The sequence below is a fragment of the Lycorma delicatula genome, chromosome 2 (genome assembly GCF_047948215.1).
Source record: "Lycorma delicatula isolate Av1 chromosome 2, ASM4794821v1, whole genome shotgun sequence".
In the NCBI taxonomy this organism is placed as follows: Eukaryota; Metazoa; Arthropoda; class Insecta; order Hemiptera; family Fulgoridae; genus Lycorma; species Lycorma delicatula.
Window position 1 is genome coordinate 165,887,983 of NC_134456.1, and position 19,242 is coordinate 165,907,224.

Below are 19,242 nucleotides of genomic sequence, written 5' to 3' on the forward strand. Positions count from 1 at the left end.
GATAAATAATGCTTCAAAATCCTAAACTATCTTATAACGAATCTCACTCGTTATAATTAGTCAACCAGAGGTTTAAAAATTGGTTTATTATTGGATTACCTTAAAAGATTTCTCAAATAATGCGTCTGAACAACTTTTTAAGGCTATAAACAATGACAAAAATTAATCTTAAGTTTTAATGGTATTTTCGTTGTTTTACATTTGCTTATGCCAATAGGTATTTGCTTATTTTTCAGAATAAGAGTAGCTTTTTACACTACATTTTATATAGATAAATAAATATATATATATATATATATTAGCTGGTCAGGGGGCTAGGCCCCTGGACCCCGACTGTGTTCATTATCCAAATGCTTGTGAAAATAACATTGATAAATAACAATCAAAGCCTGTTCAATTTACAAAAACTTCAGTATATTAATTTCTTCAGAACAACAGTTTGGTCATAACCGGAGTCGAAACTTTGGGTTATCTGAAGTATATGGGTTTCAGAGTAGAATAGTCGTTCCCCTTCTTAAAAAGGATAATTATAACTTAATACCCGTCCTTCGTATGAACAAAAAATATTTTGCACGGTTGTATTCGTTACCAACCACCACGAGGAGGTGACCACACTTCGTTTATCATCTTTTTTAGTCAAGTAACCGAAGGCAGGTCCAGTCTGTAGCGTCGCACACACAGTAGACTGGCAGTAATTGTGTTGATTGAGCCGCCGCGCTGTACACCATCGCACATTTAAAGCTAATTTTCTCGATAATTAAAAGAAGAATAAAAAAAGTTAACGAAATCTTTTTTGTAGATAATCTAATTTCAAATACTTCAAGTGGTTTTCGAATTCAGTTTGATCAACGGTTTGGCCATAGTAAAGTTGAATATCGGCATGTTACTGCAAGCCATTAAAACGGTGAAACATTTCGTAATGGCAATAGTCCTTTGTACTTTCCAGGTATAAAAAATACCTTCATGCAAAATTTCAGCTCAATCGGTTGCATAATTTTTGTGTAAAGTATCAAAAGATTCACAGGCACCAATAGATTTTTATATAAACATCAGATATGTTTGTATATACATAATACATACAGAATAATATAATATGTACGTGTTTAAATTATAATCGTAATTCTACTCAAAAGAAAATATAAAGTGTCTGAAAAATGAATAATCGAATTTAATAAAATTATTTTTAAAAATTGTTATTTTTATTTACACTTCCTGTTGGGTTCAAACATTGGATAACAAAGATCATGAAACCTTGCACTTCGAGTTAAGGTTATTTACATAATTTTTAATATTTTAATCAGTAAAATAACTTGTCATCTGAATCAATCAATCATCACATTTTTATCATTTTTATTTCTTAATTTGATGAGATTATAATAATTATAAGAAGAAAGGATCGACAGTTTTAACAATAAAAAATTAAATCGTGAATCTAATGTTTCAGGATATAATGTAATTTATTTCGTAAGGGTACATTAAATAATTTCATGAAATGTGTCTGATAATACTAAAGATAAACTGTGATCGATGATATAAGTATCTAATGTAATTTAAAAGAAATTATTATCATAAATTAGTTAAATAAATTGGGTCAATAATATCCAGGTATTCTTAAATTAAGTAGAGACTTATTAATTATAAAAGACACACAGTTATATTTTTTGAGTACATTCGATGTAAAATTTAAGGATCTACTTTTAATGTGAAGAAAGGTATAGAATCGAAATCTTCACAAACAATTTAAAAAAAGGTGGTAATTCAATACTCTTAGTCTGTTGTCTTGGGACTCGGTTGTGAGAGGATATTGTTTCTAACGATTAACTATAGCCGTATTTGTTAATCAGATGATGAAAAATCTCATGAAGAGAGATGAGTGATATTTATTTAATTTTTATTTTAGTATTATAACCTAGATATACTATAAGCAGATTTTAACCGCGAGAGATGAAGCAAATGATTGGGAAAAAATGTCAGATCTTCACTGAGACTATCTGAAGGGGTTGCCAAATGCGTATATACCTACGTTATACATTTTTCTTGGCCACTATTGATCCTCTGTTAATTATAATTCTAAAAAACTAATCCTGAAAAACAAAGAATTTTCATAAAAGTCAAGAAATTTTGAACGTTTAAAACACACACACTTAAAACAAATATTGAAGTAGAATATAAAATAATGAATAGTGATCAAGAATTCTTCTATCAAATTGTGTACGGTGTAATATAACGTTGTCTAAGGTGAATTGAAGGAAATGGCAATCATTGTGAATAATTTTTGTGTTTTAAAGCAAGTAAGTATTATTACAGTTATTGTTTACCATTCATTTATAAATTTCATTAATATAACAAAATTATGATTTTTTTATTTATTTCCTAATAAAGACTTTTAGGACAACGATATTTTTTAAAAATCAATTATATTTAAAAAAAATTCAATTATAGAAATAAATGAAAAAAATGAAAGGAAATAAGAGATTGAAAAAAAAAAAAATTAAAGGAATAGTAAATATCAAGGTTAATTTTTTCTAAAATCTTATTTACAGATTGAAAGAGTAGACCCATCTATATAACCCTGCTGGATTGCAGTTACTCTCGTTTCAATAATGACACTATGATCTGATTTAATGAGATTATATATTAAAATTGAGAATTTCTTTTTTTTAAATCGTAAGATGTCTTGTTTTTTTTTACCGTTATAATGTCAAACTGAAATTCTTTAAAATACGATTTTTTTTCTAAATGAGCCATTATCGAAGGGGAAATAATCGTAAAGCATTATTAGAGGGATAGGGGTAATTTATCTTCTTATCTAAAAATTACGAATTCTATCACTTCTTTTAAATTGTTTCTGTTTCAGTTTATTGACTTTAACACTTTTTTCTGTTTTACTAGTATTTTGTTTTTTAAATGAGGATAAATTATTAAGGTAAAAGTATTTTTAAATCTTCATAGAAAAGCTTTTTAATTAATTATTTATGAAAATAACTAACTGTTTTTGAGAAATTTTTAACTACTTTTTATGATAAAAAAGAACAAAGAAGTCGTAACATATGATTGAATTTGAACTATTTTTACAACTCACTTTAAATATCCACTATAAAATTGTTTTTATTATTATTATTTATCTGACAATAGAATACGCGAATACATAAATAAATGTTTAAGAATAATAATGTTCTCAAATTTACTGCTGAGAAGGATACTGATAAAAACTAAATATTGGTCGGGAAATTTCAGCCACAAATTTCCAGGTTTTATTTTTTTTATATTTATATCGTAAAATAAAATATTAATTTTATCACCAGTATTTATAATTTCCTTAGTTAAGTATCGACCATATAGAAAAAAAAGTATTTAAAAAAAATATTAAGAATATTTATTATACAAATTAAGAAAAAATTACAAATTATTAAATCATCAATAAAAATTTTGCTTGAATTTTTTTTAAGGAAGTTTTATTAAATAAATGATAATGTTATAAATATATGAAGATAGTTTAAGTAACTCGTAACTTGCTTCCTTCCTACTATCTTGACGTTGCTTCCCTAGCAACGCCAAAACAATTAATTATGACTGTTTTGTTGCGGAAACTGCTGTGTTGATATTTTAGTACCATAATTATAGGCATATTTATGAGACACTTCGGCGCCCACAGATAACTCTCAAGAGGGTGGACCACGCATGCGTATTGCGAGTAAAGAGATTTGAATATATACGAATGAAATCAAGTAAGAAGTGCCAGTCAAACTCTCGATTGTTTTGTAATAATAGCCGATTTGTTTTCGTTTTTTTTCGGAACATTATCTGCAAATTATAACAAACACATGGCGGCCTCCTCTTCAGTGGTATGTGTCAATTGATAGGTTATCATTAACGTTAAATTGTATTATTAAAATTTTTTTTAATTAGATTGTAGGAATTACTCATTGTTTAAAAAAAAATAATCTTTTTGTAAAAAAATATACAAATACATTTATTATTATTATTATTTTTTAAGGTTACGTTAGACAAAAAATGTTTAATCAGTTAATATATGTAATTTAGTTTACAAATATATTTTTAATTAAATTATTTCACGATTGAATTTTGCTGCTACAATTTATATTTAAACTTTTAATTAAATTATGCTTTATAAAATTTTTAAAACTAATTAAAAGGTTTGTATAATTTTAAATTTTCTTCGTAAATGAGTATAAACAAAATTTCTCAGAATAATAAAATCAAAATTACTGTAAAAGAAAAATTAAAATATTCTATATTTTGTAATATATTCGAAATTATTATATATATGTAGAAAATCGCAAAACTACAATACTCTTAAAGATATGCATCTGAGGTTTTTTAGTTTCTTAAACAGGATTAACGATTTCTGACTATTTATATTTTAATATTTCATAGTATCTATGTTAACTAAAATTTTCTCTGTAATTTTTAAATGGGTTTTTGGCTTCTTGAGAAAGTTTTTGTATTATAACCCTCATATTTTTAAAGAATTTAACTGATTTTCACAGGAATAAAAAAAATTAAATTATGTTGTTTTTTTTGGTAGTATTATTTCTGAACAAGTTAACTAATTTTTTATTTTATTTACTTATTCTCTAAGCAACAACAGGCTTACGTTCAATTACAGTCATTAATTGATAATACCCAGCCTGACTAGAATTCGAACCAGAATTTTAATAATGAAATTGGTTTGTTTAATGTTAACTCTGATTTTGGCTTAAGATTATATATAACATTACAATGATATGCAGTGGGGGGGGGGGCTCTCCCCTATCAGAAAGTTCTGTTTTTGTATAAATTTGATATTTTTTCAATTATTATTATTTTAAACTAATATTAAATAAGTTTAATATCATTTTTTAATAAATTCAATTTTAATTATTGTTTATTATATCTTCAAATTTATTTTAATATATATAAATTTTATTTTCACTATTATTTCTGTTAAATTATATGGACATTTTATTACAGATCAAATTGTTTATAAATTTCAAAAAGACCAGTTTAAACTTTAGCTGTTCATCCTATCTTTGAAAGAACAAGGAAAACCTCAGAATTTTTAAACACTTAACTTTATTTTATTATTTTATTCTTTTAACAATACTTTTAAATACCTATATTTAATTTAATTATTGAAAATTAAGATACCGTTTAGATATTTTAAAACTTTTTAATTAAAATTTTTTTTTGTTTTTTAATTTATTTTATTATTATTATTATTATTATTATTATTACTTTATTATTAGTTTAATTGTATCATAAAGTTTCGTTAAAAAAAATTAAATTAAAAAATATATTTTATTTTATCTGTAAATAATCATTTGTTGTTCATTTGTACTAAAAACATACTACTGAAGTATAAACCATTATATCGCAGAAGCGATGAGAACTAAAATACGACTATTCATGTACGGTATCATATTATGATCTCATACTTAGTTTTTTTTTCTATTATAATCTATTTTCAATGTATCTGTAGGTCTGGCATTATTTTTCAATATGACTTTTTCATGAGTGACTTATGTCGTTTCATTCTAGACTGCATACAAATGTTAGATACCGAACATAAATACATTAAAAAAGTTATAATCGGAAATAACAATGATTTTTACTTTAATTCATTTAGATTATATTTAGCCTAAAAAATATAAATTTTACTTTATCATTTAACAACCTTATTTAAAATTCAAGTATGAGACACTGAACGTTTAACCAGACCAGAATTATTTTTAATTAAAACCCGACAACAAATGTTGTCAATTAGACATTGCAGAGAAATTGATGACGTAAATATCTGGAACAGACAGGTACCGACCAAGCCAAAATATACAAACAATAAAAATAGGACCAGCAATGAAAATAAACATATTATTACGTGTATTAAAAAAAGAGGGAAATATTTTTTAACATTTCTGTACAGATATTTATGCGAGACGTAGAATCAAATACCCACTTTTATAAAATATGTTGTAAAATTTAAAGTTATTGCTATGCGGAATCGATTGAAGTTTTGAAATAATTCAATCTATTAACTTCACTTTTTTCATTCGTACTGGATGAAAGTACTATTTATACTTTTTCCTTAACTTACATTCTTTCCTCCGCGATATTGATCGGTACCGATCAGTATCGCTAGACTCACTCGGATAAATGTTAAGGACGTTGAAACTTTTAGAAGTTTGGATACTCGGTATTTGTCCAGGTTGGTGGGAATGGCTCTACCTATAGATCTAACTGTTTTGTTCTATCTTGTGGCCGCCGTTCAAATAGTGCGAATTAATGCTGAGATGCTTATCGTGTAAAGCTGGGAGTGATATCACTTCTGGGCAAACATATATATAAAATGAGACTAACGTTTATAAAATGGTATAAAAATTAATAAATAATGTTTTATTAGAACTGATTTATTTTTAAGTACCATATAAATATTCTTGATAAAAAATAAAACAAACAGTTAAGAGAGCATTAAATTTTTAGAAAATATTATTAGAGATTATGTATCCTATATTTGCTACAGATGATAAAATTCTTTTAACGAGTTCAATAACTTTATTTGTTGTTATTACAATAATTTTTAAATATATTAATGCATAAAGGTTAGACGAGACATTTATACATATTATTGTTTTTAAAAACTAAAGATTAAAATCACGTGTTAAACAAACAGTTAATTTTGTGTAATACAACTATCACAATATTTTCATTGTTTACATAAGACAGTAATATGGAGTGTAGATGAATACGTTGCCAAATCGATAACTTTAAAATTTGTTATAAAATTAGTGTCTAATTTGCCTTTCTATTATCACTTCTTAAACTAACATTTTCAGAATATTGATTTCCTAGGAAATAAATCCGCAATTGTAAAGAAAGTCGTAGTAAAAAAAAAAGTAAGTCTGTATTGTTTGAAAGTAGCTAATAACGTAACCTTCTAAGTATTTAAAAGAAATTTTTTTTTTAATTAGTGTTATGCTCTGAGGGCAGCACAAAATCTTTAATAATTTTTTTAATATTTATTAAAATCATAAAGCAATTGGATGAGCTCTCAAACGCTTTACTTCTACAAAACGACAGATTCCTAATTCACGTATTACAGCTTAGCAGTTGATAAAAAATTTGAGTTGTGAGTGTTCGTTATGTGCAAAAGATGAAAAAAAGAGTAATAATTATTGAACAGAATTTCTATTTTCCCCCTTTTTTCTTTACTTATTACATGAGAAAGTACTTGCTTTTTGAAAGTAAGTACAAGTGTGTGTTCCTTCCACAGGTAGTAAAAAACGTTCTACACGATATATGTACTTTATCACATAAATCAAGTTAAAAAAAGCAAATAAACAGTTAGAGAATACATAAAAATGTATTGTTTGCTCAACAATTACAAGGATATACCACCGTTCGCAAACAAAAACCAAGTCGAATCAATACTGATTTACAAGTATTGGGCAAAAAAAAATCAAATTTTTATACGTTAAAAAATATTTTTATTTAAAATTAATTTATACTGTTACTGTATTTAAAAAAGTAGATATATGAAAGTATAGTAAAAGATGTTGGCCAGGTGCGTAAAAAGTCAAAAAGGAAAACATAGAGGTTATAAAGTGATTCCACAGTAAAAATAGATTTAAAAAACCTCTTAAAATCCCCAAAAAAGTGGTAAATATCAAAACAAAGATAAAATTAAAACAAAGTGATGCAAAGACATTTAGTAAAAAAACATTCGCTGTACAAAGTCTAAAGGAGATCTAGAGAGATGTAGAAGATTATTACGTTTTTTTTACTTTCCCGGCATCATAGCTCTAGAGCTATGCTGCAAGAAGTAAAGTATGGTAATCAGTCAAAAAATGGTGTATGAATTTTTTGCATTTCTCGATCTAGGGACCCCCCCCCAAAAAAAATGGAGTAATGTTCGTACGTATGTTCGTGCATATTTAAAACTTAATAACTTTTAACTAAATATTTTAAAAAGACTCGTGTGTATGGGGCAATTTATTGGTAAAATTTTTTTTCGGGAGTAAATTTTCTCAAAATTTTACAAACATAATCCCACTTTATACTAAGCTCAGTACATGCATGCATGCATGCTTATCTTCTATTAAAAAAAAATTGCATCAAAATTCCCCTTCCCCAAAAATTAAAAAAAACTATCTTTTTATTTATTGAAAATTTTTAATCGAATTTTTGTTTGTCCTCGAAAGCATAGTGACAGTGCAAGCGACCCCAAAAAATAAATAGTCTGCGGTAATATTATGGGTAGTCAATCAAGATTTAAAATATAATTTTTTTTTAATTTTTCAAAACATTTTTCGGTTTATTTAAACTTTAAATAAAAATTATTATTAAATCATTATTATCCCCCACCCCCAAAAAGGAAATTTAGGTAACTTTTTATTGGTTGTACATTTTTTAATGGATTTTTTTTAGTTTCTTCCATTTAGCGTGATAAACGAAGAAAAAATTCTTGGAAGGTGAATTTGGAGGTAAGGGAGCAGAAAAAATGAAAAATACCGATTTTTTTGAGTTTCTAAAACTTTCTTTGGTTTATTTAGACATATAATGATAATTCTGCAATAAAACTTAATCATAAATTACCCCCGCCCCAAAAAAGGGAATCTTATGCAATTTTTTAATGTTTAATTATTTTTACCCACGATGGAACGGAGGCAATATACTCGTTTGGGGTAAGAGGTTGTGGGTGTGTTTGTTTGTGTGTATGTCCGTTACCATTTTCCTCAAAAACTACTGAACCGATTTAGATGCAGTTTTTTGCATTACATGAGTATCACCTCAGAACAGGTTCTTAGATTAGTTTTACGATTATAAACCAGGGGTCGCTGAAGTAGATATGTTATTAAATACGTGTGGGTTATTAAATAATTTGCATTGATCAAGTATATTAAAATTTCATCATCATCAGCTACAAAGGTCCCACTATTGGGCATAGGCCTACTAAACTTTAAAAAGTAATAAATAAAAAATAAAATTAAACATTTTTAAAATCCCAAGACCAAAAAACCTTAAAAACGTGAAATAATTAAGTGACTATATTTTTACTTTATAATCTTCTGTGACATAGTGATAGTGTTTTTGAGACAATAAAATTTAAGATTTTGATTGATCGTCGTGAGTGATCCGTAGACTGCATAGATAAGGTTTAGTTATCATCATAGTCACGCACGACGTTTAATCAGAATCTTAAATTTTATAGTCTTAAAAACAATATCACAATGTCACAGATGATTATTAATAAGGTAAAAATAGAGTTAATTATTTCACGTTTTTTAAGATTTTTACGTCGTGGGTTTTTTAAAATTTTTAATTTTATTTTTTTCCACTACATAAAAATAAATAACCAATGCCAGAATATTTCAACTTTGTTGTCAGATTTTTTTAATTAAAAATAGATTAGAATTAGTCTACCAGCATTAAACAATTTGAATAATTTGTCTGTTTTGGCCATATTATCACCAACACGTAATCAATTCTGCGAGTTAGTTTAACTCTTTTCCTCAAAGCCACATAACGTACATGATCAAGGAAAATATGATACATTACACGGATCATTAAATGTGCGAAGTGAGTACCACCAGATGACACGAGAAATTCATGCGTTAGTCTGGTATACCCCCAACGCAATTAACTAAGGAGTGGTACTTTCAATTCTTATATATCCTACCTTAGTTTATCTATTTGTTCCCTAAGTCCTTGAATATTTTCTTGAACATTGATATTTGTGGCAGAGGACAATTCATGTTCATGATTTAAACAGATATAATTTTTTTTCGCTTAAAATCTTTTTTCATCTCTATTATATTTATTTTTTGTAAGTACGTAATCTGCAATGTTAAAAAACTTAATGTTTAATAAATACTTACATAAAATGAATTACTTATTTGTGATTTATTATTCGGAGCATAAAGCAACGACAATTAAATTCTTCATGGCAATTTTCTCATACAAGATCACACTCGACTCACATTTCCCTTCATTTGCTCATCGGTATGGTGATTCCCGCATAATTTTGCGGCTATAGAATAAGATTTGGTAAAGTGCATTCAAAGTATGATGATAAAAATATAATAATAATTTAAAGATAGATATATTTTTTAAGAGTAATTTATTTAAATTGTACTGTATTAAAAAAACTGCCCGTCGTAATATGTCCACAAAGTTTTATCTATAAACCGGATTAAAATAAAATCAATAAAATATGTTTCATGTCTATGTGAGTTCCAATTACGGATGATGTTCGGGAAAGGATTAAAGAAGACAGTACTAAAAGTGTAGGAGATATCACTTTGAACATCGATAAAATAAACTTTTTATTGCTGCAAATTGTTGATAACTTTTTCTGGTGTTTTGTTCAGAGAAGTATTTTTAAAAAAATTATAAATGAATATTCATTAATTTTTTTTTAATTTTCTGGACTAATATTTATAATCTATACAATTTACCTATAAATTCCATCCACTCTGCTATTTTAGGTGGTTTTTTCTTAGTGGTAATTTTATGCTACCGTGCATGTAAGTAATATCAGTTTTTTATCTTCCCGCACCCCTAATTTAATTAAAAAATGATAAAAAATATTTTAGATTAAAAAGGTTTTGATAATTTTCTGAAAAAAAATTAATAAAAATATAAAGACGGCTGGTTGGTCAGTTTGAAAAACAAATTGGTGTCGACTAATAGAAAATTTTGCCAAAAAAGATAAAGACTAGAGATTTTACTATTTACTTTCCTACGTCTTTTCTATAATTTTTTCTAGTAAAATATTTGGTTATTATAATATTACTATTGTTTAAGGTAGACTTATTTTAAATATTTTGATGTAATTTTCATAAGATTTCAAAGACTTGTTGGAGAAATAGAAACAGTTTTAATAAACAGAAGTACAACAAGACTGCGCATAAATAATCTGTGTTGTATCAACATAATTATGTTTACTTTTTGTCAAATTTAAGTAGCAGAAAATTTTCAAACAATTATATATACTCTGAAAGATTTAATGTTCTATTAAAGAAATATGTAAATGAATCATTAGTTATTTTAGTCATTATCAGTGGTAGCCTCGTCAAAGTATTTGAAATTTTGTTATCATTCAGTCGTCAATTGTCAGTGATTGTGAGGTCACTTATTGAAATAATAATAATAAACATATTTTTCTGTAAATTTAAGTAGTAGTTAAAGAATAATAAACTTTAAATAAAAAGGGTACAAGAAAACAGTATATTGCTGGTAGGCGAAATGGAATTTGGTTTTTAAGCTTGTGAAAAATGGAGCCTACCTTCTACCACTATTTTTTTATTAATCGCTGTAAATCAATGTCACTGATAAGACGCAGAAGGGATAAAACAACTAATCGTTTATCATCTATTTCTTGAAAATAATTTATTCATTCTGTATTCGACAGGAACATAAAGATACAAACGAACAAACATACTATACAAACACAAAACCCTTCAACAGGTGCAGTCAGGCAAAAAGGTTTTTATCAACTGAAACTGCTGTAAATTTTGTGAGCTAATGAGAATTTTTTCAAAAGTGATTTTTAAAAAACGTAGAAAAAATTACTATGTACAAGATAAATACAATCTACTACATCAATACGAACATCTACTATATGAATACGATTACACATCTACTATATCTAAGTAAGTTGAAGGGATGTACACAATGCCATATTTCATTACTGAAAGAGGTTCATTAATTTATCATTTCACACTTTCTGTCCTACTCATTTTTGCGGTTGTGACATATTATGTAAATCACCAGAAGAACAAAAAACACTAGTCGTGGGTGCTTTCTCGAAGAGTAATGATGTTCACTCAACAGCTTGACCCAGTGGTGAATAGAATGAAGTTACACTTGAAGAGTTGAATATCATCTTCATTTCAATATTGCCAAGCGGAATCCAACAGTATTTCATTTTATTGAATAACACTAGAGCGAACACTGTTGCATATTAGCTTACAAAACCTACTGAAATGCGGGTATACTCAGCCCTACTTGTGAAACTTTCACTCAGTTTATCACATTGACTGGCTATTAGTGAACATCATTGTTAACAAAAACAATCTAGCCAATACTGTCGGTACTTCCGATGATTTTTTGTATAACAGACACAAGAACAACTTAAAATAATATTGTATAAAACAATTAAATAATTCATTAATGTACCCCTTTTGGTACGAGAAATGAAGCGCTATAAACAGCCTCCACTTAGTAAGGAAAAGTCATTATATTACTATTTTCTTATAATATTATTTATTTTAAATTCAAATATAACGGACATTTAGGTCTGAATAATTTGTATTTAACAGTAGGATAGTCGTAATTTGAAAGTATGTTCAACAAAACAGGATTTTTATTAATTATCATTCTTTATTTTAATTGTTGATATTAATAAAATACAGAAAAATTCAATAATTTTACATATCGAACAATTTAATTGTGTGTGTGCGCGAGCAATTTTATTTTTACATTTTTAAGCTGTTATCTAAAAATGAGAAAAGTATTTGAAGACAATTTTTGTGATAAACTCCATGCTTCTTTTCACATGACCTGATCAATTATTATTATTATTATGAGATTATTTGTCCAAAACTTGTCGACCTCCGTTATTTGGTTGATAAATGTAATTAAAAAAGTCCCTACTTGTCCTTTTATATAATTACGGAGTGAGGAAAATAGATTATAATTTTATCTGAAGAAAATAAGTAGAATAAACGTAAGCATATTTTGTCTTATTTTTTTATTGATATTAAGAAGTTTTTATTTTGAACTATTTCTTTTTTTAATCTTGACCATGCATAAATTGGACACAGTTAATCAATTGCAATGAATCTCTCGATAAAAAATTAATAATCGTCATCTCAGTTAATCATCAAACACAAAATTCGATTTAATTTCACCCATTAAAGTGTACCCATCATTTTTGTTTAAAGTTTTCTTAGTTTCCCTAACAAACTAAAAATTTATTCTACTACCCAGTAATAAAATGAAAATGATTAATACCCTTAATTTGTATTATCCTAGCCAAGCAGAAATAATTTTTAAAAACTACACTAAATTGTTTTTAAATTGTAAATCTTTTTGTTTAATCTTGTGCTAAGTTATTATCTTTTAAGGCATAGAAAAACTTATTTTTAAAGTATCTAAAATTACAATACTTATAAGCAAAAAAATAATTTTTTTCAAGTATAAAAATTACCCTCCATCTCTGTAATAAAGGTTGAAAGTTATTACACGACTGTTCAAAAAGGAGTATAATGTATTTAGGGTTGTTGTTTCACCGTAGCAGCTCAACGGCTGAACCGATTTAAATTATGATCCTGTATTGGAATCCTTACGTTAGCGGAAGTGTCATAGACTATAAATATGTATGTATATATTTTTTTTTAAATATGATTTTTTGAAGGGCAGTAGGTTCGATCATGTAAGCATGTTGTTTCTACTTGCTCTTATTTTCGGTATTACTTCTTCTTACTTACTGTTTATAAGCATTTAAGAAAAAATATCAAGATTTTTTTTTTCAGATAGTTTTAATTTGTTTAAATATATTTTCACATTGTAGAAATAGCAGGCATTTAAGGTTGTCTAATGATTAAGTTCTCACCTGGTCTTAGATCGATAAGAAAATGTTGGCCTTCGAGGCCAAAATTAAAAAAAAAATTAAATGCAGTCGAGGGCGCTCTGAATAGAAATTATCCTATATTAAACTGCGGGAGTGTCATACTCTATAAAATTATATATGTGCGCGCGCGTGTATGTGTATGTTTAAATAAATTTAAAAAACTGAAAAAAAATTAAACTATATACAAAACTGTCACCAATACGCTCTTTAATTATCCTATATTAAAGAGCAATTATATCCTATATATATATATATATCCTATATATTATATCCTATTAAAGAGCAATGTTTGTCACCAGTATTTTTTGGCAGTCGTGTTTTTTTAATTTTTAATATTTATCTCTTGTTTTTATTCTGATAAAGTCTTAATAAAAAAATTCAAGTCAAATTGTCTGAAACACTAGTAAGGGTAATCAATTTGTAAAAGTCTTTTATTAGTTTAATAAAATTTCCCTTACATAAACTTAATGCGAGGGAGAGACAGAGAAGACATCCGATTTATATAAGTACGGGTAATGTATTCGGAGAGTTGAGTTTGTAATTTATCGACGACTGATTAAATTGGCTACCACATTATACAATATACTGTATTTAAATATGTGCCCCTACTTATTTTAATATATGCAATTTACATAACATCTTTTTTTCGGTCGTTTACAATGACAATCTGAAAAACAATCTTTGAGTATCAGTTTTCTTCCGCTACCCGAAAGGGAACTCTCGAACAAAAGTCTAAAAAATATTGTAAATAATGTTGCTTTTTTTTAAAGTTTCTATTCTTTAATCCTTATCTCATGATATATTTTACTAACATACCACTTTAAGATCTTCTTTTACTCTCGCTCTCAGTCTTTCATAAGGAAATTCGTGAGTTCGAACATGAAAATCCATTTCATGTTTACAAGCATAACTTTCTAATATATGCAATGAATTAACTTTTTTTCAAAAAATACATTTTCAGTGAGTAAATCATAAAAAGATCTCTTTCCAAAAGAGGCGATGTAAACGTCCCCTCTTTGGGAAATAAATTCTTCACAAAATTTTCTATAATAGAGACTTCACAAAATTTTTTATACAGGAGTTCATGAATATTTGTTTTGTTTTAATTTATATCCATTGAAATCTTTTGTTGAATGTATTCTTAAATCAACAACAACATTTAAGGAAATGGAATTTAATAAAAAACAATTTCAATAAAAAACTTTTACTGTAAAACACATCACACTTTCAGTTTAAAGAGCGGAAGTGTCGTGGGCTATATAAATATGTTGATACACACACACACACACACACACACACACACAAACATATATATGTTTAAATAATTGTAATCATTTTCAAAGAAACAAACTACAAACACATACTCTAATACAAAATTGTTAACTGAAAAAGGGTCATCTATCCATATTAGTTTTAACGATATGAAAAGTTATTTTAGTGGAACAAAAATCCTTGAACGTACTGATTGATTAAAAATATAAGAATTTTTGCGTAACTGAAAATTAGGCCATCAGCTTGAAAGTTATTTCGCTGAAGGCAAAAAACAGGTCCGAAAGGTGTATAAAGTTTTAAAATGTTTGATTTTGTTTCATGGTAACGATTGTCCTCATACAACCATAATAACAAATTTTTCCTTCAAGATTTCAGTTTGAACTGCTGGATTATCGGTCGTACAATTCTAATATGGTCCAAAAAGGAAATTAAATGCTTGTTGAAAAATAGACTGAAGTGCATAGAAGCAGAGAGGATTATATTGAAAAATAAGCATAATTTTTTTAAGTGGAAATAAAAGTAAACGGTTTTTTTAAATTTCACTTTACTTTTTGACTTACTCTCTTCTGTATGTATTACTTTCTCGGCGAATGTAGCTAGAATAGCTATATTGAAAGGAAAAGTATGATGATCGTATCAAAAATAGAGTAACTGGTATTTCAAATCTTACGTTTTAGAGTCCATCAAGTTCATCTACACAAAAAAAAACATATTTATGTATGAATGTATATACGAACGTATGTAGGAATTTGTGTCGCACGCTTTTGGCCTTATATCTCAGATTGACCGACCGATTTTCTCCAAATTTTGGCTCAAGAAATTCTAAATGTTGGGTATTAATCATGTTAATTTTTTCTCAAAATTCTTTTAGGGGATTGGGGATATCGCGAAAAAACCAATTTCGATCTTATTTAGAGACATTTTAGAAAAACCTTTTCTTTGGCAGATTTTACGAGTGTATACCTAAATTGTATAAATAGATCAAAAAACCTCTTTTCAAAATAATCAACCACCAGCTCTTAAAATTGAATTATAAATATATCTATTTTTTTGTCTTTTTGTTCTATCTCCCTTCAGTTTTAATATAGCTTTTTTAAATTTTTTGATATTTTGTATATCATATTAAATAGGCCTATTAAAAAAGTCTACAATTTTCCAAAATTATAAACTCCGGACCTTAAACAAAGAAAAGCTTTTTGAAGATTTTTACGTTATTTTTCTTTTATTAGACGGGATGTTAAATTTAGAGAAAATCGAATTAAACCTTAACCTATGAATGAATATTTTTAGAATTTTTTTTTTTTAATTTATTCTCCATCTTTAGCAAATGTAATATTCTGTTTTTTTTTGTTTTTTTTTTCTATGTTCCAACTCATTTAACTTTTACTTTCTTGTACAAAGTAAAGGAAGTATTGTGATCGCAAAAAATTTTGGTTTCCAGATTTCAACGGAAATATCCGTTTTGACCATCCCTGAATCCATTTTGACTAGTTTCGGCATGATGTCTGTACGTACGTATTTATCACTCATAACTCAAAAATGATTAGCCGCAGGATGTTGAAATATTGGATTTAGGACTGTTGTAGCATCTAGTTGTGTACCTCCCCTTTTGATTGCAATCGAATGAATCAAAAGTGTCCAAAAACCCCAAAATCCAAAAATTTGGATTTTTTACTTTTTCTTAACTGCAGTAATTGAGAGCTTTTCAATGATTTATCATAAGTGGTAATAATTTACATTGGTTCCAGAGTTACAGCCAAAAAAAATACTAATTAATGAAATATTTGGATCTTACAAAGGGAAGGCACATCAGTTCAAATGTGATTTTATCTCTAATTTTTTTTAACCATTTTTTTTTAAATTTAAATATGTAGATTTATTAATAATTATTAATCTCTGTCTGTAAAAAAATGTACAATAAATAATTTAAAAAATTTACAATAAATAATAATTCAATAACAGCAATAAAAAAAGAAAAATATCAGAAGTAATTAATGAAATAAAATTATATGTAATTTTCATTTTAAAAATATGTGTATATGTAATTTAGTAGGTGTACAAGGAAGTTATGTGGTGACCACATCAGATATTTTTTTAAATATAAAAAAGAACCAGTAGACAATAATATAAAACTGTATTACACATTGCTCAATTATTTTGATTGACCAATTGTTATCCATTAAAAATGATTTAATAACTTATCAGTTTTTTTTCTATAAATTTGTATGATAATATATTATCTTCTAATATAACAGAAGTTTTTATTTATTTTGTGTTTTTTTTTTTTTACTACTAATAGAATTCATTTATTTTTAAACTGACCTATAAATTAAAATATTTTTAAGCTTTCATTTATAAAAAGTTTAGATAATAAATATTACATAATTCATTTAATTTTGCTAGCAGCTGTGTATTAAGGAAAATAAATACATATATTTTTATGATGCATGTATATTATATATACAAACACTAATATTTTGTATGTGAATATATATATATATATATATAAGAGATTAAGTTTTTTAAGATTCATATTATCCATTTACTCTGTTAAATTACATTAAAATCAAATAAACCACCTAGTACAGAATATTGAAATAAGATATAAAAAGTTAAGAAGTTAAGGTGGTTTACAAAAATTGAGGTAGTTTATTTAATAGAATGTAAATATACATACTCTTATATAAAGACTGCAACTCATCAAACTTAAAATTGTTGAATATATTCCTTAGTCAGAATAGTTGATTATAGATAACTGGGATTTAATCAATAATCTTGAATTTTAGTACAGTTTAAACCAAAACCTAAAATAGGAAAATTTGGAGATAAGCTAATGTTTTTCATTAATTATTTTTGTGAAGAAGATTCATTGTGAATGATGTTAATTTTAATTTTTAGGACATTTCATTCAATTCTCACAATAAAATCACAATGAAGTGATTATTTATGAACATGATTTATATTTGACAAGTTAAAGGATTTAAAGAATAAGGTACAGTTTACCTTTACTTTTCACATTTTCTTTGTTTTATTACATAATGTTTTTTATCTGTCCACAAGATATATATATATATATATATATATATATATATATATATATATATATATATATATATATAAGCACAATTAAGTATAGAAATTTATCTAATTTCTGCTTAACTATTGTCCCCTATTTTTATTCAAAATGTTCTGGATTTGGATCCTACAAAAAAAAATTACATTTTTTGTTAAGATTTCAGTTCTTCAAAAAATAAATAAGGTTACCACAATCAGGTGTTAGCATATTGCTACCAGTATGAATAAATAAATAATTTATACTTCTCTAGTAACTGTATTTAATGTCATAGATGTAACATTTTTTAAAACAGCATTTCAGAAAAGAGATGATAGAATCAAAAATTGAAAAAATAGGACATTAATTTTTTTAACTGTACACTAATTTTAATTAAATTTTTATTTTTTCCCATTTGCAAAACCAGTTAGTTACCTGGGCTTTGAAAAAGAACATTTTGAATATTACAATAATTTTATAAAATACTAGCAGCAGAAATTTTTCCCAGCTGGTAGTCATGCATTACCAGCTCAGCTCCTACTTCCAGAATTACTATATTTTATTCTCACAAAACAAATTTACAAGACCTGATACATCTAAGTACACTTTTGAATAAATTTGACTCTGCACTGAAGAAATCCAAACTTTCTTGATCAAAGTTTTTAAATGGTTGTCTTTAAATAAGTTGTTTAAAATGTTATCCCATAGTATTTTTTCGCTTGGAATTTTTGCTAAAATGAATCTTAAGTAAGTGAATTGTGGTCATTTTTTCACTAAATATTGGCCCTCTTCACATTTTTTTTTTAATTTTCCCATCAATGTTCCTATAATTTTAATGAGCTTAGATTTAGCCATTTAAATAACTAAAACATTTTAAATGTCTAAAAAAAAGTTAATTTTTAGTGTTCCTTTAGTCAATTTGATTGATTAAATAAAAAAAAGTAATTATAGAAGAATGTCTCTGTAACTGCTTTACATCAGTAGATTTATTTTAATCATGTGGAAAAAGACTGAGCCTCAGTGGAATGCACCTTCGGGGATGTCTTCATTTGAGGCATGGGTAACAAGACTAAGACCCAGCTTCTGGGTGGGGCCCAGGAATGACATAGTCAGACCTGGTTACCCCACTTCAGCAACTTGAGGCAGGTAAGAAGATAAGATCCAACCGGCAGGCCGATCTGTCATGCCAAATGTAATACTGGTAGGCAGGAAGGCCCATTAGAATTTTATGGACACTCCCCTGGGCTTAGTTATACTTTTTATAACTAAGCCCAGGGCTGGACTT

General features: G+C 26.7%; 1 protein-coding gene across 2 annotated transcripts in view; it reads left to right on the forward strand.

Annotated features, from left to right (window-relative positions):
* The first annotated feature begins 3,750 nt into the window (after positions 1–3,750).
* LOC142319400 (uncharacterized) overlaps positions 3,751–19,242 on the forward strand; it is a 47,238-nt gene continuing 31,746 nt past the window's right edge. Inside the window, exons 1-2 of one of the 2 annotated variants that reach the window (XM_075356641.1) lie at positions 3,752–3,845; positions 16,347–16,412. In XM_075356641.1, the coding sequence (XP_075212756.1) occupies positions 3,825–3,845; positions 16,347–16,412 (87 nt within the window). In that variant the 5' untranslated portion in view covers positions 3,752–3,824. Of the gene's footprint in view, positions 3,846–16,346; positions 16,413–19,242 lie in introns of both variants that reach the window. The other variant, XM_075356642.1, reaches the window with a different exon arrangement.